The 27,184-nt window shown below is 37.5% G+C and overlaps 1 protein-coding gene across 1 annotated transcript in view; it reads right to left on the bottom strand.

Moving 5' to 3' along the window:
- The window catches only part of IL13RA2 (interleukin 13 receptor subunit alpha 2), a gene marked incomplete at its 3' end in the record, with an annotated part of 51,481 nt that overhangs the window by 7,292 nt on the left and 17,005 nt on the right, over nt 1-27,184 (bottom strand). The window contains exons 2-8 of the mRNA XM_079728100.1: nt 12,091-12,217; nt 9,929-10,080; nt 8,335-8,488; nt 7,686-7,806; nt 3,684-3,868; nt 2,589-2,734; nt 1,026-1,170 (exon numbers count right to left, since the gene is read on the bottom strand). Coding sequence (XP_079584226.1) covers nt 1,026-1,170; nt 2,589-2,734; nt 3,684-3,868; nt 7,686-7,806; nt 8,335-8,488; nt 9,929-10,080; nt 12,091-12,184 — 997 coding nt within the window. The 5' untranslated portion in view covers nt 12,185-12,217. The remainder of the gene's footprint in view (nt 1-1,025; nt 1,171-2,588; nt 2,735-3,683; nt 3,869-7,685; nt 7,807-8,334; nt 8,489-9,928; nt 10,081-12,090; nt 12,218-27,184) is intronic.

Genomic DNA, 27,184 nt, shown 5'->3' on the forward strand with positions numbered 1-27,184 from the left:
GAAAATTGAAAGCACAGGAAAATATTGATTAAAATAGGCTTCCCCACAAAGAACTAGCATATTCTCTTTACTGACAGAAAAACAAGATGTTGATGACTGAACTATAACAAGACTCTTAAACTAGTTAAAACTGAACATTAGATTTTCCATAAATCTATGTTCGATTGTGGTGATTGCTAATTTATCTTCTCTGTTTATAGACTATATGCAAGAGTATTTTGACTTCCATAATTACAAAATACACTGAGAGAAAATTATTTTGCTAGCCAATAGTTAGCAAAATAGTTTAGTTACTGTTCTTTTTTTAAATATATTTTCTTCAATAACCATGTCAACATATTTTATGATTGTTCATTCTTTCTAACATTTTATAAATGGATTCCTTTAACTCTCAATAGGGAAAAGGCACAGACTATAAAAAAGTTGAATAATGAGCACATAGTTTTTCAAAACCATATAAAGAAGGCACACAATAATGTCAAGATTCTGATAAAATACATATATACTTGTAAGTAAAACTTCAGAGTAAATATACGACTACAATTGGTACTAATACACGCAGATTTGGTTAACATCTAGTTAGTATATAAGAAGCTTGAGAATAGTGCCACCATACTTTGGAGCTAAGACTACCACTGGAAAGTAATCCACTAGTAAAATCAAAGCAAAACAGGTAAGATTAGTTTGTCAAATGAAAGTAGGAAGAATCAAACAGAATCTATTAACTCTTGAAATGTGGAAAAGATACAGCTCAATTAATGTTATAGACATCTATAAAAATATGGAATATAGCCAATATTTCATAATAACTATAAATGGAGTATATATAACCTTTAAAGATTGTGAATCACTATATTGTACACCTATAACTTATATTTCAATAAAAAAAAATAATGAAGAAGAGTTGACCCTATGACCTTCATAACCAGTGTCACTGAACTGTAGTGACCTATGACATCCAGTAAGGCATCTTCTTCCTCAAACAGTGCTAGAAATACTCTAGTTACTGTTATTTTATCTTATACCTTTCCAGCATTGTTCATCACTCCACTCACTCCATATTCCATCATCTGAGCAATAAATATTTACTTTGCTCCTTACTAAAAAGCATAATTGGTGGCTTTCACTTGATGTTCTTGTGATGTATATTTCATTTTCAACTGTGGTAGTCTGAAAGCCAAGGAAAAAATGAGATATTATTATTTGGTCTAACTGCAGCTAGCCACACCCAATTTGATTTGTCATTTTCTAAGTGGGTTTTGTTACATGAAAGAAATGCATCAAATGACTAGAAAGGTATATACCAAAATCCTAACAGTGGTCATCTCTCTGTATGGTGTTTTATTTTTCATTTTTCTTTCTTATTTATATTTAAATTTTTTTCTATAGTGATAATGGATTACTAGTAGTAAAGGGCATGTGTGACAGGGCAAAATTCCTAGGTAGTTTTGGTGCTTATGACACCCATTTTGGATTAGTGTCAAATTTCCCAGATTCCATAAATTGGAAAATGCTATATATACTGAGTTAGCAAAAAGAGTCATCATGTGAATGTTGTTTCTATGGAAACTGTAGAGTTCATATACACAAAGCTTCTTTTTTCCCTTATTCTTATTTTGGTTAATCATCTAACACCAGTGTAATAGTGCTCAGGGCTTGGCATGAAACTACCCCTTCCAGTATGAGAATACACAAGGCTGGACGATCTCAAAACAACCAAAAGAAAAAAATCACTGAAGTGATTACTTAAATTTTGCATTTCAAAGAGCTGAAGAGTGTTTCTCATCCAAAATAACAGCTTTTCTTTTGTTGTAACTTTTCTTGGGAGACAGCATAATGTAATGTAGGTTAAAGTGGACTGGGAATAAGATCTGGATTCTAGTTCTAGCTGTGTAATTTGATTGTAAGTCAACTCACTTCCTTGGGACTTGTAAATGTATTCAACTCCCAGTTTTCTCATCTGTATGTGAAATGAATTGATTAGAACTAATGGCTCACCTACTTGTCTCCACCGCTCCCTAAGTTGGAAACCAATGAATAAAATTAACATATAACACAGCAGGGCTAAAGGCATCATCACATTGCTGGTGCTGGGGGGTAATCAGTCTTGGAACCATGGCTTACTTCCCCAGTTAGCCTCTCTTCCCTGCTACAAGCAATTCTCTGGTAGCCCTGCCAGGCTCTATTCTGATTTTGACCTGATAGTTGCTCCTCAAGAAGTGGTTTTTATGTTTGTTTGTGCTTTTTGTTTTGTGTTCTTTTTACATGAGGCCTCTTCACAATCCGTCTTATGCATGTGCTTGACAACTTTAATTTTTTGACATAATATTAGAAACAAGTGACTAGATTATCTCTAAGGACCTATGTAGCTTTAAAATTGGTATAATTGATTGATAATACTTTCAGACTGCAAGCATCTTTCGTTTGTCCACTAGATTATTTGATTATTTGGTTTTCTGGAAGTTAAACTAAGGTACATGTCATGTTCTATTCTTCATGTAGATAGCAACTGAGTTTGGTTCTTAAGTTTGCTATTTTATTTAAAAGGCTATGTTCATGATTTTCTCAAATAAACGCAATATCCATACCACCCAGGTAGTATCATCTTCTGTGAATTCAATTTCATAAATGAAACACTTTGCTGGAATAGGTCCTTTGGGAATACTCCACTTCAGGTTAATTTCCTCTGAATTCTTCACGGTAAGACTAAGGTAGTCTGGTGGCAAAGGTTTAACTGAAAAGCAGAAGGAAATAATTTCAACATGGAGGTGACTAAAGTTTAGCAGTGGCCCTTATCAAAAGTTAGGGACACCTACTAACAGAAGCCTCCAGGATAAATTAGGTGGCCCAAGACTATTCACTATAATGTGAATTAAAATCAAAGCTGCTTGCCAACCAAGATTAGTTTATTAAGAAACCTGGTTATTTTGGGAACTCATGTTTTGATAAGTCACATATTGACAAATATTTAAGTCCAAGAGAAAAGTTAGATGATCCAAATCATTACAGTCATTTTTCCATTTTATAGCATTAGAAACAACTACCACAACAAATTACTACTACTATTTTTATTAATAGCTAATTCTTATTTAGAGCTTATGATGTGTCAGGCAGTGAACCAGGAATGTTACGTCATAAACTTATTCATGTCTCACAATAAATCTATGAGGTGGTCCTCTATTATCCTCATTTTACTGATAATGAAATTGAATCACGTTAAAAGTAACTCACCCAAAGTCATACAGCTAGAAAGTGGTAAATTCAAGGTTCAGACCCAGGTATGGCTGACCCTAGAACCTGTCATCCTCATAACTGTTAGAACTGAGAACACAAACTCAGAAAATATCCACCCATTTGCCTATTGAGGCCTGGGAATAAGTGATTCCATAATTACTCCATCACCAACACTGGACAAAAATACTTTATAGCAGACAGACTCAAGCTGGGAAACAAATTGTGAGTTCTAAATGAAAATGATACTTTATACTCATTCAATTCCTTATCTTCCATACTTTCGTATTTAATCAGTGCTTCCTCATACTCTGTTGGCCCCCAGTTTTCTGGCTTTGCATTTCTGTAGGTATCTCTTTTATCTCTATCTCTATCTCTATCTCTTCTCTTCCACATGGTCGATTGTAAATGGCCTAAACTGGAAACATTCTGAAGTTGTTTGTTTACCTCACCTATATTTTGAAGCTGAATAATGAAATAGCTGGGTCTGATAAATTGGGATTCTGATGATCCATTAACACAGATGTAGAAATCTTTATAGTCTGATGACTCCAAGTAGGGAAACGTGCAACCAATATTTTTTCTGTTAACCTTGATGTAATCATCACACTGTAACGCATGGTCCAAGCCCTCATACCTGTAAAAAGAAGTGTTGTAAGAACTGTGTTTACCAATATCTTCTAGTAGCTTGGTATTCAATTTTCAATTATTATAGGATACTAGGTAAATAAAAAATCATTTAATAACATACAATATTCATTGAGCACCAACTATGTGCCAGATCCTATGATAAGTGCTAGGGCTACAATAGTAAGGAAAGTAGAGATAGGCCATGATTTTACAGAGCTTACAATCTGGTGGGAGTCTTTACAAAATCTCAGATATATGGCAAGAATTCTTACTCAATATACTTAGGTTATGTTGACTCACCAACAGGATTTGAGAATCAAAGAATAAGATTCCTATTAAGAAAATATGGGGTTTATATTGATAATCCTAAATGATACTGCTTTTTTTCTATTGTACTGGAGAACTTGTTAGAAGAAAATAGATTTTTTAATAAGAAAACAGATTTAAAAGTAGACTTACAAGATGGCCAAAAAGCACGTGCAAAGATGCTCAACATCGCTAATTATTAGAGAAATGCAAATCAAAACTACAATGAGGTATCACCTCACACTACTCAGAATGGCCACCATCAAAACGTCTACAAACAGTAAACGCTGGAGAGGGTGTGGAGTAAAGGGAACCCTCCCACACTGTTGGTAGGAATGTAAATTGGTACAACCACTATGGAAAACAGTATGGAGGTTCCTTAAAAAACTAAAAATAGAACTACCATATGATCCAGCAATCCCACTCCAGGCATATAGCTGGAGAAAACTAATTCGAAAAGATACACGCACCCCAATGTTCACAGCAGCACTATTTACGGTAGCCAAGACATGGAAGCAACCTAAATGTCCATCAACAGAGGAATGGATAAAGAAGATGTGGTACATATATACAATGGAATATCACTCAGCCATAAAAAAGAATGAAATAATGCCATTTGCAGCAACATGGATGGACCTGGAGATTATCATACTAAGTGAAGTAAGTCAGAAAGAGAAAGACAAATATCATATGATATCACTTATATGTGGAATCTAAAAAAATGATACAAATGAACTTATTTATAAAACAGAAACAGACTCACAGACTTCAAAAACAAACTTATGATTACCAAAGGGGGAAGGGATAAATTAGGAGTTTGGGATTAACATATGCACACTACTATATATAAAATAGAAAATCAATAATTACCTACTATATAGCACAGGTAACTTTACTCAATATTCTGTAATAACCTATATGGAAAAAGAGTCTGAAAAGGAATGGATATATGTATATGTATAACTGATTCACTTTGCTGTACACTTGAAACTAACACAACATTGTAAATCAACTATACTCCAATATAAAACAAAAATTAGGGGGCTTCCCTGGTGGCGCAGTGGTTGAGAATCCACCTGCCGATGCAGGGGACACGGGTTCGTGCCCCGGTCTGGGAAGATCCCACATGCCACAGAGCAGCTAGGCCCATGAGCCATAGCCGCTGAGCCTGCGCGTCCGGAGCCTGTGCTCCACAACGGGAGAGGCCACAACAGTGAGAGGCCCGCGTACCGCAAAAAAAAAAAAAAAAAAAAAAAAATTAAATATAAAAAATATATAAAATTAAAAAATTTTTTTGATTAAAAAATAAAAGCAGACTTACAAAATATTGTTACGTTTAATAAAGTGAATTAAAATCCTCTGAGGATATAATACGCATCAAGAGATAAACCTCAGAAAAGCCAACAGGGGCTCAAAAAGAAAAAGAGGAGTTGTTTGGCAAGTAAATATCTAATTTCCCATTCTCCTAGACAAGAAATGTTGCCATATCATTGAAAGTTAACCTCTTTTCAGTAATAAAGCTAATGGGAATTAGGGGAGAATTTCCCTACTGATTTCCAAAGAAACAAATGCCTGGTTTATTTTCCTAAAGAATAACTTGTAATACAAAATTAACATTATCTGTAAAAGCAGCCAAAATCCCATTTGCAATGAGGCTAATCTAGCAGCTGATAAGGTGCTGGTACAAATATCTGGACTCTACTGAATTCACTTTATGCCAAGTATTTATTTTAGGCCAAGTCTGCAAAATTGTAGTCTCTGGTTTAGTTCACCTGGTTAGAGTTTGGGATATTTGCCTTCTAGGCTTGACTTTACATAATTTACTTTATGCCAGTGGAAAGCCTCATGGTAACCCTTATTTTCCAGTCTCTAAAATGTCAATATTTATTCCTCACTACTTTACTAAGGTGAGGATAAAGTTATGTTAAACATGAGCTACAATGAACAAGAGGACAGAGACTTTGCCTTATTCATACTTCCTTTTATCTAGAACAATGCCTGGCATTTAATAATTGCTTAATATTTATTGAATTAATGAACAAATAAATTGGAAATTAGAAATTGACCCATCCAATTCCAGATGAGGAAACTGAGACCCCAAAACAAGAAATTGTTTGCCCAAGACCACTAAGTTAAGTGATGCCATAATATGGATTAGAACCCAGTACTCAGGATTGTTAATAGCTTATACCATATTGCTTATACATTGTAATTTTCTAAAGAAAAACACCATGATAATTTGTGCCTGAGACTCACAAAGAGTAATGCTTTGTCCTCTCTTGTTTTTTCTGTTATTTAAAAATACATAAGTTCTGATACTTGTCTATCAACTTACTGATGTTATTATCATCCTTTGGTTCATTCATTTAATGAATATTTAGCGATAATCTACTATGGGCATAGCACAGCAGAGACAGTCAAGAGAAGTATCAGAAATAGTTTGTGCCCACCAATCTCTTAAAAATTTAAGAGAGGAAGGAGACAAAAATTTAAAGGTCATCTGGACAATAAGTAATTAAGAACTATAATAAGTAATAGTTCAGAGAAAAACTGAACAGAAGCTAATGTGAGCAGTAAAGGGTTAATGAAATTGAATACCAGATGGGTCTTGAAGGATGGATAAGGGTTAGTGAAAGAGAGAGTCAGATGGTATTCTAGGTACCAATGCACACAAAGGCATAAAAGATCAATCATAACATGGATAGAAAAATATGTAGAGATGGGTCTAAATGGAGCAGAACATTCACATTGGTGGTAGTAGAAGGTAACGTTGGAAAGGCAGTGATGCAGTGAGGCAGAGACTTGAATGGCCTAGACTTTATCCTGGAGGCAATGAGTAGCCACGGCAGGTTTTTGCGCAAAAGAATGGCATATGAAAATAGAAGAATAGGAAGATAAATCTGGCTACAGTGTGCAGAATGAATAGGAAGGGGAGAGACTAGAAGCAGAGAGACCATCATTTGGGAGGCTTTGGCAATCATCCAGGTGTGGAACGAGGTAAGCCTGAAGAAGAATTCTTACAGTAGAAATGGGAAGTAAAGAACAGATGTGAGACCTTGCAAAGGAGTGTCATTGTTGATTATGGTGATTAATGTTACCATGAAACAATTAAGGAATGAAGGAGATAGAAGATTCAAGATGGTTGTAAGTTTAAAAGCCTTAGTGACAGTTAACAAAGGTAGGGACGTCAGAAAAAGGATCAAAAGGCAAGAATATGAAATATGCCAAAACTTTTTAGGTTATAACTCCATCTATCTAAAAGATACAAAATATTTAATCCAGTACAGAAACAATGACTGCATTCCTTATTATCGCCCATAGAGTGCCTTCTAGTAGCTACAGCCTAAACCTACTTACTCCCATTGAAAATCCCAAATAATTGTAAATAAACTTCATCATAAATACAACTCTGAAAAGATATAATGAATTTAATTTAATGAAAATACAGTTACTCATACTGTGGATTAATTTTGATAGATACCTTCCTAATATGGAATTCTTATTATAAAAATACTTACCAATAAAACAAGTTGTAATTGGTATCAGAATGGACACCCATGCCAGGTTTCCAAGAGCAAAGTAAATATTGCCAGTTGTAATATACACAATCCATATCCTGAATTTTAGTTTCCAGATTTCCTAAGAAATGAAAAAACTGTGAATGCTTGAAAGACATGGTGATGAATCATATGGGAAATAACCATGCAATTTTATTTCATTTCCTTTGACCTCTCCACTTGATTTAGCAATCAACATAATGAGGAATATTCCAAAAGGAAGTTGTTGCAAATCACTTCACTGTAAGTGGAACATGCAAAATCAAAAACTTTTGAGGGCTTATTTACTGGTACTAGTGTAAGCATATGCAAAAGTACTAAATTAATAATTCTAGGATGCTCTGAGCAGTTGCATAAATAGTCACATGCATATTTACTAATATGAGCCCAAAACTGGGAACTATATTAACCTAATAAGATGTAGGTTTTGCCACATGTGTTTGCTGATTTAAAGAATTCAAAAAGGCCAGTCACCCACTCCTAAGAAGGATTCTCTTTTGTGCCACATTCTCAGTTGTACATGTAATCTGATGTATAAAGGTTAAGGGACTTACTTCCCATATAGATTGTTCTGACAGTATTAAATACGAAAAGAGAGCTTTGTTTTAACCTTGTGGTGATATCCAATAAGTAGCTTCTGACCATGAACTTTGAACTTCTGATCCGTTTGTGCATTGCCCTAGCAGAATTGTGTGTATCTTTGCTTCAACACCTTTGTTAAGATCAAACCCATCTTTGTAATGTAGATTCTTAGTAATGATCGTCTGTTTGATAAAAAGATGAGACAAAGTTAAGCTTAAAACAATAATGGTATCATGAGCCACATTTGTAAGGCTAAAAATTCATTAACACCCTGGAGAGTTCCCAATATCTAAGAAATTCCTGATGATTATCTGATAAAATGTCCCAGATATATTTCTGGCAGAATTCACTTCTGCATATTATATCATTTGATGAGATCATTTGAATCTTAGCATCTCATTAAAAAAAATTCTGGAAAACAAAAAAGGCTCTATGGGAGGAACTTCTGAGCTATAACTAAGTTGAAATTGAGAGAGAATTTTCATGTACCATATGCCTATTACATGACAATTTATCACGTTTCAAATATCATATGAACTCTTCAGGAATCATATAAAATCTTTGAGGTACCTGAAGAAAGCCAGACAAAGTGTGACCTCCTGAAGGACTAAAATCATGTATCGTTTATCCTTCTATTACTGATACCTAGCTAGTGGAGTGCTTGGAGAAAAAAGTTGCACAATGAATGTTTGATTTGAATTGTCCCTTGAAACTACCTAGCTGAATTAGGAAGGTAACAGAATGCCTTGTACAACCAAAATCTTTGAATAAACATGCTTGTTGACTATGTAAATAGTTAATTCAATAAACTTTCACTGAGCACTTAATACAATATATGCACAGAACCGTGCTGTGTTCTGTAGGGAGAGTACAAAGATAAATAAGGCTTGATTCCTACAGAGCAAAAGCTCACATAGCCCAGGAGCATATATAAGACCCATATACAGGTATATAAGTAACTGAAATATGGTAAAATGTGTAAGTACTCTTCAAGTCCATATTCCATGGGACCAAGTTTTCTTTTTTCCTGTATTTCCAATGGTAGACTTAATACTGGGTGGGGTGAAAACAGATGTTGCAGGATGCACAGAAGATAGCAGCAGGCATGCAGCTTATATATATATTTTTTCTTAAGAACTTTTATTCCATGATACAATACTTTAATGAGTCATAAATCAATCAAAAGCTGATTTAATGCAATGGACATTGTAATTACTATTTCAGAAATAACTGAAATGTCCACTCTTTTCCAATACAAATAAAAGAATTGCCATTTTATGCCTAGATAATTCAGGAGGAAAATGTGGTGAAACTGTGAAGAATATTCTTTTTTTTTTTTTTATTGGAGTATAGTTGCTTTACACTGCTGTGTCAGTTTCTGCTGTACAGCAAAGTGATTCAGCTGTATACGTATACCCCCTCTTTTCTGGATTTCCTTCCCATTTAGGTCACCACAGAGCAGCGAGTTAGAGTTCCCTGTGCTATACAGTAGGTTCTCATTAGCATGCAGCTTATATCTTAATAATAGCTATTGAGATACAGGAACAAAAGTAGACATTGACATCAGGAATCACAAGAAAACTAATAATCATTCCAATATCTTACGTGCATGCTTTACTTACCTTCCAGCTTGCACTATCAATGTTTCGATACTTTAATTCATATTCTACTGTGCATTCCTTAAAGTTATCCAGAGACAGTGGAGGTTGCCACTGCAAATAGAGATAGCCTAAATATCCAGGATCCACTATTTCAAAATCCTGAGGAGGATTAACTGAAAAAAATCAATAAAATATTTTTATTTTTATCCTGTATCTTACGACAAAGATTGCTAACTCTGGATTACTTCCATATGTCCATCAACTGATGAATGGATAAACTGTGATATATCCATACAATGGAATATTATCCAGCCATAAGAAAGAATGAAATACTGATACATGCTACAACATGAATGAACCTTGAAAACATTAAGCTAAGTGAAAGAAGCCAGCCACAAAAGACCACATATTGTATGATTCCATTTATGTGAAATATCAGAATAGTCAAATCCATAGGGACAGAAAATCGATTAGTGGTTGCCGGGGGCTGGAGGGAGGGGAGAATGAGATGTGACTACTGAATGGATTTGGGGTTTCTTTTGGTGGTAATGTAACTATTCTGGAATTTGATAGTTGTGGCTGTTACACAACTTTGTGAATACACTAAAAACCACTGCCCAGTATACTTTAAAAGGGTAAGTTTTATATCCTTTAAATTGTATCTCAATAAAGCTGTTTTTAAAAATCTAGGTTACTGCTACATAGTTGTCCCTTCTTTAAGGAATTGCATATGTAAAATGTGACTTAGCCAAGCTAGGTAATAAGTTTTCATGGAAATAAGAAATTCAACATGGAGTTATCTCTGTGGTCATATAGACCAGAATTTAGTCTAGGATGGGAACACTTTATTACCTAAATCTCTCTCATAGCAAGAATCAGTCAGTATTAATCCTGTGTTTACCATATGTAAATAACATCATGGCCCACACGAAAAAAGGGATAGAAAATATAAAATATGACTACTATGGCTAAGCGCCTTAAGAATTAGGAGAACAGGGGCTTCCCTGGTGGCGCAGTGGTTGAGAGTCAGCCTGCCGATGCAGGGGACACGGGTTTGTGCCCCGGTCTGGGAAGATCCCACATGCCGCGGAGTGGCTAGGCCCGTGAGCCATGGCTGCTGAGCCTGCGTGTCCGGAGCCTGTGCTCCGCAACGGGAGAGGCCACAACAGTGAGGGGCCCGTGTACGGCAAAAAAAAAAAAAAAAAAAAAGAATTAGGAGAACAGGCAGATCTTGTTGGTCCATTCAGGATAATTGGATCCTCTAGTCAACTGAAGTTCAGAGCTATTTGTAGAACATGGCAAACCAGAGCCACTCTTTGGAAGGGCTCAAGAAAAAGTGGCAGGCAGCTGAGTAGAGTGACAGGAAACAGCCTGTTTTATTTTGAGGGGGTGGGGGCAGTGGGAGGCAATGGCTCCCTCATCTGGTGATTTAAAAAGCAATAAAAACAATCAAATTATTCTATAAATTTACTAAACCTACTAGCAAATCTAGTACTATAGTACTGTCCTCATGTTGCCTTTCTGCTAATAATTTCCTCTCATTTTTGCCCTGTTGTTCATTTTAATACTTCACTTCATATTACTTATTGAGGTGAGGAAAAGAATCAACAGAAAGAAATGGTGGCACAAATAATTATTTGAAATGGGACCCACATGAACCAACAAAGAAGGTTTCTATTGAGGATGAAATGACAATACTATTGTTTCAACTTTTATGATTAGAAATCTTTGTTAAATGCATTGTTCTGACTACCTTCTGCAATGAAAAGTTCATTAGACATGATTTAATAATTCTGTAATTATTTTAAAATTTTGTTTTAAATCTCTGTATTTTTAAAATTTATCTAATTGTCTTAAAAGTTAAGGATAGTAATAAAGGAAAGTTTTCAGTTAGTTGGGTACCAGGCAATGAGGTTTCGGATAATTAACTTCTTTGTAGAAAAGACTACACAGAAAGGTATGGAAAGTGTCTTTTAGTTTGGCTTTTATCCCACAAAATGTTTATTATCATCAGTTACCTTATACATGAGGCTGACTAGTAAGACCATACCTTTTGTGTATGGACTCCCTGAAATATTTCCAATAACAAGCCATCTACTTGTTATGCACTTTTCATAGGGTAGGTTGAAAAGGCAGTTAATATCCCTAATTTTAAAACTAAAACTACTCCATTCTTGGTTTACCTTTTATCTCAGCATTTGAAGACAAAGTAGAGCCAAATGCTGTGCAAATAAGAAGAGTATATAGGCATCTGATATCCAAATGAATGAAAGCCATTTCTCCAAGATTTAATACCTTCAAATTTCCACTCTAAGAAGGAAAAATATAGCAGTTTAACTTTACCATACCTCAAAAAGGACTAAATGTGACTAAAAATACATTTGGGAACTCTCTGTGTGCTTTCTATCAAGACTTGTGAAAACTGTGCCCCTTTGAACCATTTAAACAGAAAAAAGATCAAGTTTGGAACCAAAATAATTGGAAAGGAGGATTTTAGTCTCATTCTTCTTATGAGAGAAAAAAAAAAAAAAAAAGCAAAACAAACAAACATATCCCTTCAACCCCCCCCGCCACACACACACACACACACACACACACGCACACACACACACGCACATACTTTTCTACACATCATATGCTATGACCAGGATTTGAAAGTTATCTGAATACTGACAAAGCTCAGAATCTACACCAAAGCCTCAGATAACTCAGAACTTTGCTTCTTTTCTTCATAAATATTAAAATCATCATCATCTACTCTCTTACCTGTTCTACTCTTCCCTGTTATTTCCTATATCAGTAAATGGCACCATCATCTTCCCAGTTGCCCAAACCAGAAACCTGAGAGTTTTCCTCAACTCCTCCCTCTCCCATCCAATCTCCCCTTCCTAAATCGAGGATCTCATCATCAGGGGTCTCCTTATCCAGTTTTTCCTGCCTCCAAACCATTTTCACACCACATACAGTAAGGACAAATCTGAATTTACCACCTCTTTCTTAAAAGAGCACTTCACTGTCACAGAATACAATTTATTCATCTTTTTATTATTGAAGAATAATAGTTTATGATTGAAACTAAACTAATAGTTTATGATTGAAACTAAAAGGATTCATGTCTCCACATATCCATTCAATCAAAAAATACTCTCCTTGGGCTTCCCTGGTGGCGCAGTGGTTGAGGGTCCGCCTGCTGATGCAGGGGACATGGGTTCGTGCCCTGGTCCGGGAGGATCCCACGTGCCGTGGAGCGGCTGGGCCCGTGAGCCATGGCCGCTGAGCCTGCGCGTCCGGAGTCTGTGCTCCGCGGTGGGAGGGGCCGCAACAGTGAGAGGCCCACGTACAGCAAAAAAAAAAACTCTCCTTTCAATGAAACATCACTACTTGCAGTTCTACACTTCTCTTTGAGTCTATATTCCTAAAACCAACAATTTCACAGGAAGTTAAGGATTAAAGGTCACTTACCCCAACAGTCAGGGATTACCTTTCTTTTCTCCTACATAAATTAATTAAGCAGGACAGACCCTCTCTCCCTGCTCCATCCTCTTCATCTTACCTGGTCCATTTGTAATGTTCTCATGTTGGTAGGCTTCATTATTATATAATGGAATCTTGGGATCAAACTGTTAGAGCCAGCAAGTATATTGGAGGCAATGCTAGTCCAATCCTCCTTCATATATTGGGAAGTAAAACTCAGACTTACCCAAGATTACACAGCGAGTTAGTAACAGAGCTGGAAGTAGAACAGAGATATGATTCCCAGTCTAGTGCACTTCCACTTTACTATGCTGGATCCCACACGTTTGATTCAGGATTATGAAAGCTTTTCCTCTGAGACTCCAGCATTTAAGTCTTCCTTCAATTAGCTAGCCAGGCTGAATCAATACAATGCTGGTTCTTTTTCTATGCCTCATAAACTCATAAGGGGATGCCATTTCTCTTACTGAGGTCTGGTGAATCTCTCTCCTCAATTCCTCCCTCCCCACCACCAGCCCACTGCTGCCTTCTAAGACATCTGTAAGTAGTAAGTAGGTTTCGTCAACAGAAAGCCATATTTCTGCCATAGAGCTGCTCTTACAGATTGAGGTGAACAGACGGTTTATTTTTGGATCCAAGGCAATAGATCTGACAAAGAGAAACCCTTTCATATGACCTATAAGGACTAAGACAATCAGGCTTCCCTTAAAATGCTCTCAGAGAGATCTTTTTATTTAAATAACTATTTATTTTAATTTTGGCTGCATCAGGTCTTAGTTGCAGTATGCGGGATCTTTGTTGCGGCACATGGGATCCTCCCCTGCAGCACGCAGGCTCCTTGTTGCAGCACGCGGCTTCTCTCTAGCTGTGGCCTGCGAACTCAGTAGTTGCGGCACGTGGGCTTAGTTGCCCCACAGCATGTGGGACCTTAGTTCCCCGACCAGGAATGGAACCCACGTACCCTGCATTGGAAGGAGGATTCTTAACCACTGGACCACCAGGGAAGTCCCTCTCAGAGAGATCTTAAAGTTATCTCTCCCCTATCAATCTGTCCTTAAATATTTCATAGCCCTGTGTCATGTACAGCATAAATGTTAAGAGCTAAAAATACCTTGCTTCTATTCTATTTATAGGCTACTGAAATTTGATTCAGGCTATCAAATAGCACTTCCTGGATTAGCCAAATACATTAAGCAAAGGTAGGAAATGGGATAGCTGCCTTCCTGAATCACTTATCTAGAAATCCACAAAAGGAATTCTTGAATCAACCTTAGTGTCCCACCTAGACTTTCTTACCCAAATGAACATGAAGACAATTCTTTCCTTGGCTTGTGGGTTACAGGACTGTCACTAGTGCAACGAGGTGTTTTGTATACTATATGGTTACCAGAGGACAGAGTTTTTCACAAGAGGGGAAGGGATCTGAAGACAAAGGGAAGATGGAGGATGGAAATGCAGAGATACAAAATTTGAAACATTTTCTGATATACTTCCCACCCCCAGCCCACAGTTAACAACCACTCATCTGGTCATTTTATTTTTAAAAATGAGGAAATACCCAGAGAGGAAAGTGAGTTATCCTAGCTCACACAACTTATTGGGGGCAGGGCTAGGACTGAAAACCAGCTCTCTTAAGTGCTTTCCACTGACTAGCAAATGAATTTTCTTGTTATAAGGAGTCTGTCCTGAACCTATGCTACCAGAAGGCTCCCTGCGAACCTTCCTCAACCTATTGTCACCACCCATACCATCAACCCCACCACATAGTTTTATCATCATGACATCTTTAGCAGAGTAATAATTCAATAATCTTTCATTGTGCACTTTTTTTTTTTTTGCCAAATACTATCCCAGCTGAATCTTGTCTAAGACACAAGGTACAAATGATGAATCATAACATCTGTAATAATGAAAATAATACCTCCTACTATTTATTTACCCTTCCAGCATCCTAGGCACTAGCCTGTGCTAAACCCTTTACGTGCATAATCTCATATAATACTCGGTCAGCCTTGGATGTATGTACTATTATTATTCCCATTTTAAAGATCAGAAACTGAGACAAGGAGAAATTAAACAACTCCCTGCAAGTTACCACAGGCTATAAATGGTGAAGCTTGGATCTGAACCCAGACAACCTAGTACCAGATCCCTTGACAACCACCACACAAGTGTAACCCTTGTGGAGGACAGCTTCCTGTTTCTACCCACTCAGTTTCCCACAACACTGTTACTTAGACAGTTTCCCACTAAGAATCTCCTTTGGAATGGCAGGCCTAAAGTTATTTCCTGGTTTCAGCCTCACTTCTCCACCTCTTCAAAGCCATGCTACATAATCCCTTCATTCTAAGAGTTGGCTGGGATAATCCTTGCATTATTGCAGAAACTCCAGGTACTTACCAATAATACAGTTTCTCAAGAAATGGATTATCATAGGCAATTATCACAGCCCCTCTTTTCTTCCCCTCTCCAACTGAGAGACAGTTACTGAAACTCTAACACTTCCCTTCCTGTCTGATAATCAAGCACACTGAAAAAAAATAGATTGGTATTCCTGAAACAGCCAGTGGGCCAGGATACAGATTCTGTAAGTCACAAGATAGGGGAGGTTATGGGTAGGGCTAAAAGCCATCCAAAGCAAACTTAGAATCACAGCACAGTGTTGCAAAAGCTGATGGGACTAAGTAATCTTTGAATAAACCAATAGATATATAGATGAGGAGCTTGTATACAGGCACAATAGTATAAATATCAACCTGGATTTCAGCCCTACCTCAACCACTAATGTGTTTGGAAGCAAATTATAACTCAATTTTCTTCTATAAAATGGAGGTAATGACACCAGCCTGGCAGTTTTAAGATTAAATGAGATAATGTATGTAAAAGTGAAAGAGAATAGTAAATTGCTCTATATACTTGCAAGGGGTTTGTTTCTGAGCACCTTGTTACTATGAAAAAACTTGAAAACAACTTGCTCCAAACTACACATCTGCTCCTACTAATTCAGCAAAATTGACTTGTGCACAGTTGATAAGTAGGTACTTATTATTAACCTCTAACTTCTACCACCCTTATTGATCCAGTAGCTGCCTTTACTGATCTTTGTCTTAGTAATAATAACCTATTGCATTTGTTTAGCTTTTTATAGTTTACCAAGAATTTATTGAATTATTTTAACAAATCTGCAGGTGTGAAATGTTGGTATCACATATTTACAATCAGTAAAATTGGGGCTTAGAGAGGTGATGTGACTTGAACAAGACTCCACTGCTGGTATAATCCACACTGAAAGGAAAGGTAACAGAAATAAGGAACAGAAATATGTTGTAAAGCTAATAATGCACACTTACATAATACGGTTTTGTAGAAAATTCCTTCTCTACCTTGACAAAGAAAAAAAAAAAGATTCTTCCAAAGTATCTGAAATAGCCACAGGTTCTTGTTTTGTTTGTAAAGGCAGTGACCAAGTTACAAAGACAAATAATTATCTATTAGAAAATGATGAATGGGGTTTTGCAATGTCACTAAAGTGGCTTCTAAGATAACCGCCTAAAGGAAGTATGGCCATGTTATTTCTGTTGCCGTTGTTTAGAAAAAAAAAAGTTATGAAATTTGATACTTTCTGTATTATTTAAAATATCTAAAAATATCATCCAAAGCAATTAGAATAGGGATAGGAGAAAAAGAAAATGGGAAAATAGAAGAGAAGTAATGTTTGAGGAGAGAGAAATGCAAAAGTAGGGTTGATACTGGAAAAGCTTTATCAAAAGTCCAGGCTCTTGTTCAACTTGTCCAAAAGAGTTTGGGCAAGGAACACAAGACACCAAGGAAAAATAAACACACACACACACACACTGAGGCTGAGGAGCAAAGAGAACAAAGAAGCAGTTTATTTAGGGCAGAAGCTAAGAGTGCTGGCGTCATCGAGAGTGAGGAGTGCCCACAGGCTTGTTGATCCCCGTTTTCATCTTATTTTTAGTCCTTTGAATGGGTGGGGGTCTTTTTGATTAGGAGCAGAATACTCGAGGGGAAGGTTTAGGTGTGGCCTGGATTGCACCAGGTTGCATCAGCTTCCGGTCCTGCACATTTGCCTCCTGAAGCCACTGTACATGCGTTCTAAGAGCTGTTTGCCCTTATATTTTCCCTCACTAGTTGAGCGCCACACCTGGAAGGTTGTACAGGGTCATCAGCAACCTGTGCATTTTTATTTGCACATGCTCCACTGTTTTCATGTTCAGAGTTTCTTGCTCAGATGCTACAGTTTCTGTTTTAGATGCCATTCTGACCTGCGTCATGGCCTCATTAAATGCAAAACAAGGAGGTGGCTTTGCCTTGTGCCTAATGCCTATACATGAGGAGGATGTCCTTGGGCCCCACCCTGTCTTCCCTGCCTCAGGGTGATTGCAAAGGCTTAAATGTTGTCTGGGGGTGAAATGACAAATTTATATGATCTTACATGAAAAGGCATTGACTAGGAGATCTGGGCTCTAGCACCAACTATGGCAGGGGATTTAGAAAATGATAATAATAGGGACTATAGTTTATTAAGCTCTTACCAGGTGTCAAGCTCTGTGCCAGATGCTTGATATGGATTAGCTCATTTAAGTCTCACAAACGTTGATAGTTACAATTATTATTATCACAATACTGTATTATAAATGAGTTGTTTGAGGCTCAGAAAGGTTAAGTAAATTACGCAAGGTCATACAACTTAAGCAAAAAATATGCGTATATCTAATTCTAAAGACTATGCTCCTATTAACATATAATACTGTCTTTCCATCTTACTTTAGTGAAACTCAATTTCCTCTCATATGAGTTATCCCTGGGATATCTTTCTGTTTTATCAGATAATCTGGTGTGTATCCATCCATGGTTTCAGGATGTGACTCAAAAGCACCGGCTTCCTGAATAACCAGTCTCGTTTCAAGGAGACCATCCAACATGTACAAATGTCTATTCATAGTTCCTGGAGTATAGCCATGACTCAGCATCAAAATCAGCACATCTGGAATGGGACAGATCCTGAGGCCTGACAACATTTTAAGATCAATACATAGCTCAATAATAGTACAATCAGTCTATGAACTGTTGGTGAGTCAAATCTAATTTAGGTAATAACTAGCACGTAATATTTCACGCAGTGGAGTAGTTTATAAAGAATGCTGAAGGTGACTTTGTGTACTTTCAAACATAAAAGGACTTTGAATCAGACAGATTCATCATGCTTGCCCCTAGTCAACTGTCATTTCCCACAAAAATACACAAAGAAGTTAGGCACATACTGAATGATGAAAATCACTGCAGACGAATGAAGTACAGGTAGGATCTCTTTTTAACAAATACCACTTTAACATCCAGTTACATATAACATGATTATATTTGTGTCCCTGCCAACATTACATACTAATATTGTTTCTTGATATTTATGAAATATGTTCAATAAATCCTGTAAAACATAAGTAGTCATTTTATTCCCAAATCCTTTTTGTAGATGGTTTCCTGTATGACATCCTGAGTTCATCCAGCTGACAAGTTTCCTGAAGCACTGTCAAAGCTACAGAATTCAGTTTTGAGCTACCATAGCAACTGACAGGTTTATAGTATTCCTTCATGAAGCAGTTTACACATTTCAGAATCTGTCCCTAAACTGGGCAGATCAGAGCTTTTTAGCTTATAATTCCATCCAAATAAACCAACAACAGGCTTTTACAACCGTTTAAAAAAAATCTATCAGGTCATCGCTTTCTTAAAATAGGTCAGATTCTTATTATTAAATACACCTTAAGTTCTATTCAAATGAAGTCACAGCTGAAGAGCAATGCAGTTTCTTGAAAGGCACCACTGCTCTGGAACTAGCAAAACAATCTCTTTTGTTTGTTCAACACCCTTCTCCTCACTCCCAGATGCTCCCAAATAATTATTAGCAAGCAAACACTGTGTACCCAAAACATTCACTTCAAGTAATGACTTTAGAATAACAACTTTAGAAGTCAGTAATAGAGTGTGACCCACCCTCTCCATACTAAGTAAAAACAGAATAGAAAATGTATAATAGCAGATTTTATATTGCTTCAATGTTATTCTACCAGTATGCTCTTGCATGTACATAAGATATAAACTGTAAGTACATGAAAATATGGCATTGTGTAACATATACTGCCATCAGTTATGGAAAAGAATGTTAACAAAAACACATAAATATTTCTATCATGTATTCATTATTCAATGATTATTTCTGGAAACCTACTACATGCCAGGCACTGTTCCAGCCACTGGAGGTACTGCAGTGGACAAAACAAAGAACCTGCTTTCTTGGAACTAACTTTCTGGAGTGGGAGACAGACAATAAACAGACAGACAGACAGACAATATCAGATAATTATAAGTTTCACAAAAAGAAATAAAGCAGGATAACATGAAAGAGAGTAATGAGAGTTCATTTTAGATAGGGTGGTCAGGGAATGCCTCTCTGAAAAAGTAACATTAAGGACCTCAGTGAAGTGAGGGAATGAACCAGGTGAAGATACAGGGAAAGAAACTTCCAGGTAGAAGGAATAGCACATTCAAAAGCCCTGGGGAGGGAATCAGCTTAATAGTTCTAGGAATAGCAACAACGGTAGGATAGGAAACAGAAAAGGTTAGATGATCTCACAAAGCTAGGCTGACTGTGGGCAATGGTCCTGGATTTCCTATTTATTTTTAGTAAAATGGGAAGCAATTGGATAATTGTGAGTAGAGTAACATGATGTAACTTACATTTGAAAAGGCTACTCTGTATGGAAGGGAAGGATAGAAGCAATAATCCAGGCTAGAGCTGATGGTAAGTTGGACCAACTTGACAGCAGTGGAGATGCTGATAGGATTTTACTGATGGATTGAGTGTGGAGTATCAGAGGATGATGCCGGTATTTTTGTCGTGGGCAACTGAACAATTGTTTATGGGGCTTGGGGATGATGGACAAGAGTTCAGTTTTATATGTTTCAATTTGAGCTGCCTAACTAACATCCAAGAGGAGAAGACGAGTAGGCAGTTGGATAGTTGACTCTGGAGATTAGGGGAAAGACCAGAGCTATAGATATATTTTTGAAAGTCATCAGTATATAGGTAGTATTTAAAGCCACAGGATTAATTAAAGTCACCTAGGGTATAGTGTAGATAAGATAAAGAGAAGAGGACCAAGGGCTGAGATCTGGGACCCTCCAATATATAGAGGCCAAAGAGATGAGGAGGTACCAACAAAGGACACTAAGGAGAGGCCAAGGAGGTGAGAAGAAAACCCAGAGTTTGTGGTGTCCCAGAAACCAAGTATGGAAAACGTTTCAAGGATAAAGTGATAGACAATGTCAAAAGCTACCGATAGGCCAAGTAAGATAAGAATGGTCTAACAAATTTGGCAAACTGAAGATAGTTGGTGACATTGATAAGGAAATAAGTGGAATGTCTGGAGCAAAACTCAGATTAAAGTGGGTTCAGGAAAGAATGGGAGGGAGACATGAGTATGGATAACTCTCTTGAGAAGTTTGCAATGAAGGGACATAAGGTGCTCTTGCTAGGAGGAAGTCACTCATTTCTTCCTTCTTGAAAACAGGAATGGAGAACATCTCACATAAAGGTTTGATCCTGTTGTTACTTAGATTTTTGTCGTACCTGTTTAGTAACAGTGAATGTTCTTATTTGAGGGATGCAGGCCAGAGTATTTTAGGATTGTACTTATCAAAGGGTACCATACCAAGGTAGAACATTTTTCTGAGACAATTAGAAACTATCAAAGTTTAGTTTCACCAGTGATTACTTTAACAGATACTTTCCATCTGCTCAAATTGTTTTACAAAGGTATCTCCATCTTGTCACATTTCCAATGAAATATTATTTTTAAAAGCCTGCAATTTCTCCAGACTGTAGAACATCTTTACTTTCCATCTATGTGCAACCTGAGATTTCATTGTTTTTCTTCTAAATTTGTCTTCTGCAACAAAAGTAATCAGAAACAACTTTAACTATATCTTTATAGGGCACTTTTAAAACTTGGCTATTGGTCTAGAAACATGATTGAAAATCAGAATCAAGGGATATCAGAAATTCTTGTTCTAGGGAACATAAAGCCTTTATTGTATTTTGAAAACTCTGAAACTGAGGGATCAGTTTCAGATGTAACTGTCCATACTCCCAAAGGGCTCCAATAAGTGCATATCTCTAGGCAAGAGGATTTGTATTCTGGCTTAGATTGGCAGCCTATTTGAGATTCAGAGCATGGATGATCCTATTTCATCATTCAGGCTCTTGCTGTTTGCTTCTTCTCCCACACGCCCCTCATCATCTTTCCTTATACTTTTCTTTTTCCATTTTCTCCCTCTTTTCCTCTTTCTTACTGATGTTTTCTCTTTTCCATTAAGTGGAAATAAATATATTTTTGGATTCCTGGCTGTCCTTATTTTAAATATACTGGAGCATTCTCTCTTCTCAATACATTTTCTTTTCTTTTCTTTTTTTTTTAATAAATCTATTTATTTATTTATTTTTGGCTGCATTGGGCCTTCGTTGCTGTACGCAGGCTTTCTCTAGTTGCGGCGAGTGGGGGCTACTCTTTGTTGCAGTGTGCGGGCTTCTCATTGTGGTGGCTTCTCTTGTTGCAGAGCACAGGCTCTAGGTGCGTGGGCTTCAGTAGTTGTGGCTCGTGGGCTCTAGAGCGCAGCCTCAGTAGTTGTGGCACATGGGCTTAGTTGCTCCGCAGCATGTGGGATTTTTCCGGACCAGGGCTTGAACCCATGTCCCCTGCATTGGCAGGGGGATTCTTAACCACTACACCACCAGTGGAAGTCCCTCAATACATTTTCATTAGTTGTTTGGCTTCAGAATATTTTCCATGCATTACTTGAAGATTAGACCAGTTTTGTAACTTTGTGAGTTTACTTTTTTAAAAGTACTTATGATAAAAAAGTTATTTTTTACTTGTATGTCGGCAGAGCTTTACTGTTTTTCACTGGACTGACTGCCCTTCATAAAAATGAATTTCCTGCTTTAAGAGAACTGGTTCTTTATAATCATCTGCTTAAAAGCTCTAAATTCACTCATAATTTTAAGTGGTAGGTCTGCCTACTCACCTACTTTCTCACTTTTTTTGATAGCTGCTTTTGAGGTTGGGTTAGACAATGTTTCTTAAATGACTTTAGGGGCTTCTCATCAAAATAGAACCTCAGTTTCTATTTTTATGGCCTGTGCCTTTGACTGCTGTATTGGTGCTGATACGATCATAGGCATCTATCCAGATCTTCTTTTCACAGACATTTCCTGAGCATCCATTTTGCACTCAAGGCTGCAGATATGAAAGCAAGCAAGACACAGGGTTCCCTGCCATCAAGTTTATGGAAGGAGAGCCAAAGAAACCAGAAACCAAAAAACAAGAACAAAAAACCCCCACAGTAACTCACTACACACTTGTCAGAATGGCCAAAATCCAGGACACTGACAACAACAACAAATGATGGCAAGGATGCTGAGCAACAGGCACTCTCATTCTTTGCTGGTAGGAATGCAAAACGGTACAGCCACTTTGGAAGATAGTTTGGTGATTTCTTACAAAACTAAACATACTCTTACCATATGATCCAGCAATCATGCTCCTTGGTTATTTACCTAAAGGAGTTGAAAATTTATGTGCACACAAAAACCTGTACACAAATATTTATCGCAGCTTTATTCATAATTGCAAAAACTTGGAAGCAACCAAGATGTCCCTCAGTAGGTGAATGGATAAATAAACTGTGGTACATCCAGACAACGGTATATTACTCTACTAAAAAGAAATCAAGCCATGAAAAGGCTTGGAGGAATCTTAAGTTCTTATTACTAAGTAAAAGAAGCCAATCTGAAAAGGCAATATAAGTGATGATTCCAACTACACGACATTCTGGAAAAGGCAAAACTATGGAGACGGCAAAAAGATCAGTGGTTTCCAGGGGTTGAAGTGAGGGGGAGGGATGACTAGGCAGAACACAGAGGATTTTTAGGGCAGTGAAAATACTCTGTATGATATTATAATCATGGATACATGTCATTATACATTTGCCCAAACCCATAGACTATACAACACTAAGAATGAACACTAATGTAAACTATGGACTTTGGGTGATTATGATGTGTCAATGTAGGCTCATCACTTGTAACAAACATACCACTCTGGTGCGGGATGCTGATAATGGGAGAGGCTATACATGTGTGGGGGCAGGAGGTATATGGAAAATCTCTGTACCTCCCTCTTAGTTTTGCTGTGAACCTAAAAATGTTCTAAAAAAATAAAGTCTTTAAAAATTAAATTATATAAACTTACAGTTAAATAATTTATAATATAAGCAAAATTAATAAACAAAATGGTTACTATAGAGTGTGAGCTTTCTCTTGGGCTACTGGCAGAAATGTGAATTGATAGAATCTTTTTTGGAGGCAGTGTGGCTGAGATTACTACTTGTCCCCTAATATTCATTCTCCTTTCCTCCAGTGTAATGAAACCCCCATGTTTTAGCTGGGCACATGGGCATACAAAATGAAGGCTACCATGACAACATTAAGTTCTTGCCTAAGAGGTATAAACAGAAGTGTTATCTCCAATCTCTGTCATGCCTTTAAAGAGAATAGACCATTTCTCCCCTTTCCCTTTCCCCCTTTCTCCACTCTGCTTCTTAGAATGTGGTCCTAGTAGTGAGCCATCTTTGATTAAGCAGATGAGGAAAACACCCTAGGCATGGCAGAACAAGTTTGGAATAGCCCAGGGCCTTTGACCTCATGAAGTAAAGCTTCATGCAGCCCTGGATTAGCTACCTCCAGACAGTTATGTGAGAGCAAAATAAACCACTTTCTTATTTAAGAAGAGCCTGCAACCTAATTAGAGGCGTATTTAGCACTGTGTATAAAAGTCCTTTTCTTTGGCTGCGCCACGTGGCTTGCGGGATCTTAGTTCCCCGACCATGGATTGAACCCAGGCCCACGGCAATGGAAGTGCTGCGTCTTAACCACTGGATCCCCAGGGAATTCCCTAAAAATCCTTTAAAAGTTCATAACCTTTTAAGCCCAAATTTCCAGGTAATCAAAGTATGCGCTTATACAGTCCAACCCCTCATTTTCTACATAGGCTTTGAGTCAGCTACATTTAAGCTGTGTAGCACTTCTTTGGCTAAAGTCTCCAACCAGATAACTGGGGGGAAAAAATCATACTGAACCACCCCACTTGCAAATATAACCACAAATGCTGAAGTAGAAACTTTTCACAGTGACAAAACACAATGTGATAAAACTCCAACATCCCCTTTGACGCCTTCAAAGTCCTTACTGTGCTAAATAAGTGCTAGAGAACTCTCTCTGGCCATCTGGAGATTCTACTAATATGAGCTGCTCTCAGGTACCACAGCACTTTTCCCACCACCATGAGCTGCTGCCACAGTTTTCTGAATGATGTTCTGATGGTGCACTCACGTAATTTTAATCCTATGCTGCTTCACCTTTTCCAGATGTTGATAGCTCATCCACATGCTTTGGTTATTAGCAAAATGCCCTGGAGTTCAAGTTTCCTCTCAATGAATCAATACTAATTCCACCAATAATGTACACTGTTCTTCCTGAAAAAGTGCCAGATAAAGGAGATGGCTGATTCCATAGTTAGAGAGTAATCACTGCTGGATGAGCAAAGTCAAACATACCTAGAGAAAAGAGAACTACTTGTAGTAGAATCACACCTATAGAAGCATGGCTTTGTCTTCCTTTGACTGAGCATCCGTGGGAGAGTTAGAATGACTCATACCTCCTACCCTCCAACCCTGTTCCATTCCACTTCCTATCCTCCAACCCTACTTCATTCCTTAGAAGTGGGCAGGATGCTCTTCAGAAATTCCTAGGCCCTCCTGATTCTCTTGATACTTACTATCAAAAGACGATGAGATACATGCATAAATTTATACACAAAACATACTTGGCTTCCACTGTCTATCACCGTGGCTTATATACAGATGAGAAAACAAGCCAGAGAAGTTAAATGATTTTCCCATAATCTCCTTTCATTCTAGCTTACGTTTTTAAGTACTGCCACTGCGAGCATTTTTCAGCTTTGCAAAGACTTGACAGTTTTTTCCAAATCCATTTGGCAGACTTTGCTTTCTTTCTTTTTTTATTCAATCTAGATTAGTCTCCATACCCCCAAACTAAAGCTGTCCCTCTGCCTGTTTATCATAACTTCCTAACAAATTCCCAAGCTTGAATGAATCCAACTTTCAGGTTTTCTCTGTGCCTATACCGGAGAAGGTGGGTGCTGAAGGAATAAGTCCCACAGTAGATTAGTTCCATGATAAAGTTATAATATTCAATTTCACACGAACCCACAGTACTACTCAGAAACATTACATGTCTCTGTTCAGCTTTATTCCATTCTTGACAACAATTACAAACTTCTTCCAGTATCTCCAATCCTCTCATCTCCTCTCCCCAATCTCAGCACATGACTTTGTTTCTTTAAAAACAAAATTGAATAAGGACATACTGTATAGCACAGGGAACTCTTCTCAATGCTCTGTAATGACCTATATGGGAAAAGAATCTAAAAAAGAGAGGATATATGTATATGTATAACTTATTCACTTTGCTGTACAGCAGAAACTAACACAACATTGTAAATCAACTATACTAAAAATTAAAAAATAAATAAAAACAAAATTGAAGCTATCAGATGGAAATTCCCTCATCTTCTTTTTTTTTTTTTTTTTTTTTTTTTGTGGTACGCGGGCCTCTCACTGTTGTGGCCTCTCCCGTTGCGGAGCACAGGCTCCGGACACGCAGGCTCAGCAGCCATGGCTCACGGGCCCAGCCGCTCCGCGGCATGTGGGATTTTCCCGGATCGGGGCACGAACCTGTGTCCCCTGCATTGGCAAGCAGACTCTCAACCACTGCGCCACCAGGGAAGCCCCCCTCATCTTGATTCCACATTTTCCACACACCCTCTCTTCCTTCCCTACTGCTATAATAAAGGAGTATATTTCCTATTAAGGTAAAACTCCTCATGTGTGTTTTGGATTCCAACCCTGATCACATTATCAGGAATCTTACCATTTAATTTTTTCTTCTCATATATCTTCAACATACGTGAGATGTATGTATACATACATACATAAATATCAGGTGGATATATCCATTAGCATTTAAATATGCTCATTTCTCCCCAAACTTAAAAAAAAAAAACTATCTTGTGCATATATTTGTCTCCAGCTACTGCCCCAATACTCCCATCTTCTTCACAGCCAAATTTCTAGGAAGAGTTGTCTATACTTGCTATTTGTCGGAAGCCATCCTGGAGCCATTGCACCATGACAAAGTCATGAGCAACAGAAGGCGAAACTGCAAGGCAGCGCCATGCCAGGAAGGTGGACTACAGCTCTGTTGTTATGTTTTATGATAATAAATTTACATACAGGGGCAATTTTGGGGGGATGTTGCTCCACGTGAAAGAAAAAGTCCTCTAGGACTCCCCCTCCTGAAACTACCATAGAATGGGAAGTACCCGCTAAAGCCCCGGGGAAATGAGTAAAGAATTAAGAGCCTGGAACTAAGGGGATGTTTTTATGAAAAACACCCTCTAGTATGGAGTTATGGCCATGGGCCGGAGTTCCTGATGACATAGGAAATTTATGGTTCTATTATAAAGGAAGATTAATTATAGAAAAGCAAATGACTAGAGCAGAATCGGTTGCCAGGATAGGGAGAACACACTGTCTCAGTTGAAGGAAACAACGAGAAAGAGCATGCAGGTACATTGTAAATAT

The sequence above is a fragment of the Hyperoodon ampullatus genome, assembly GCF_949752795.1.
Source record: "Hyperoodon ampullatus genome assembly, chromosome: X".
NCBI lineage: Eukaryota > Metazoa > Chordata > Mammalia > Artiodactyla > Ziphiidae > Hyperoodon > Hyperoodon ampullatus.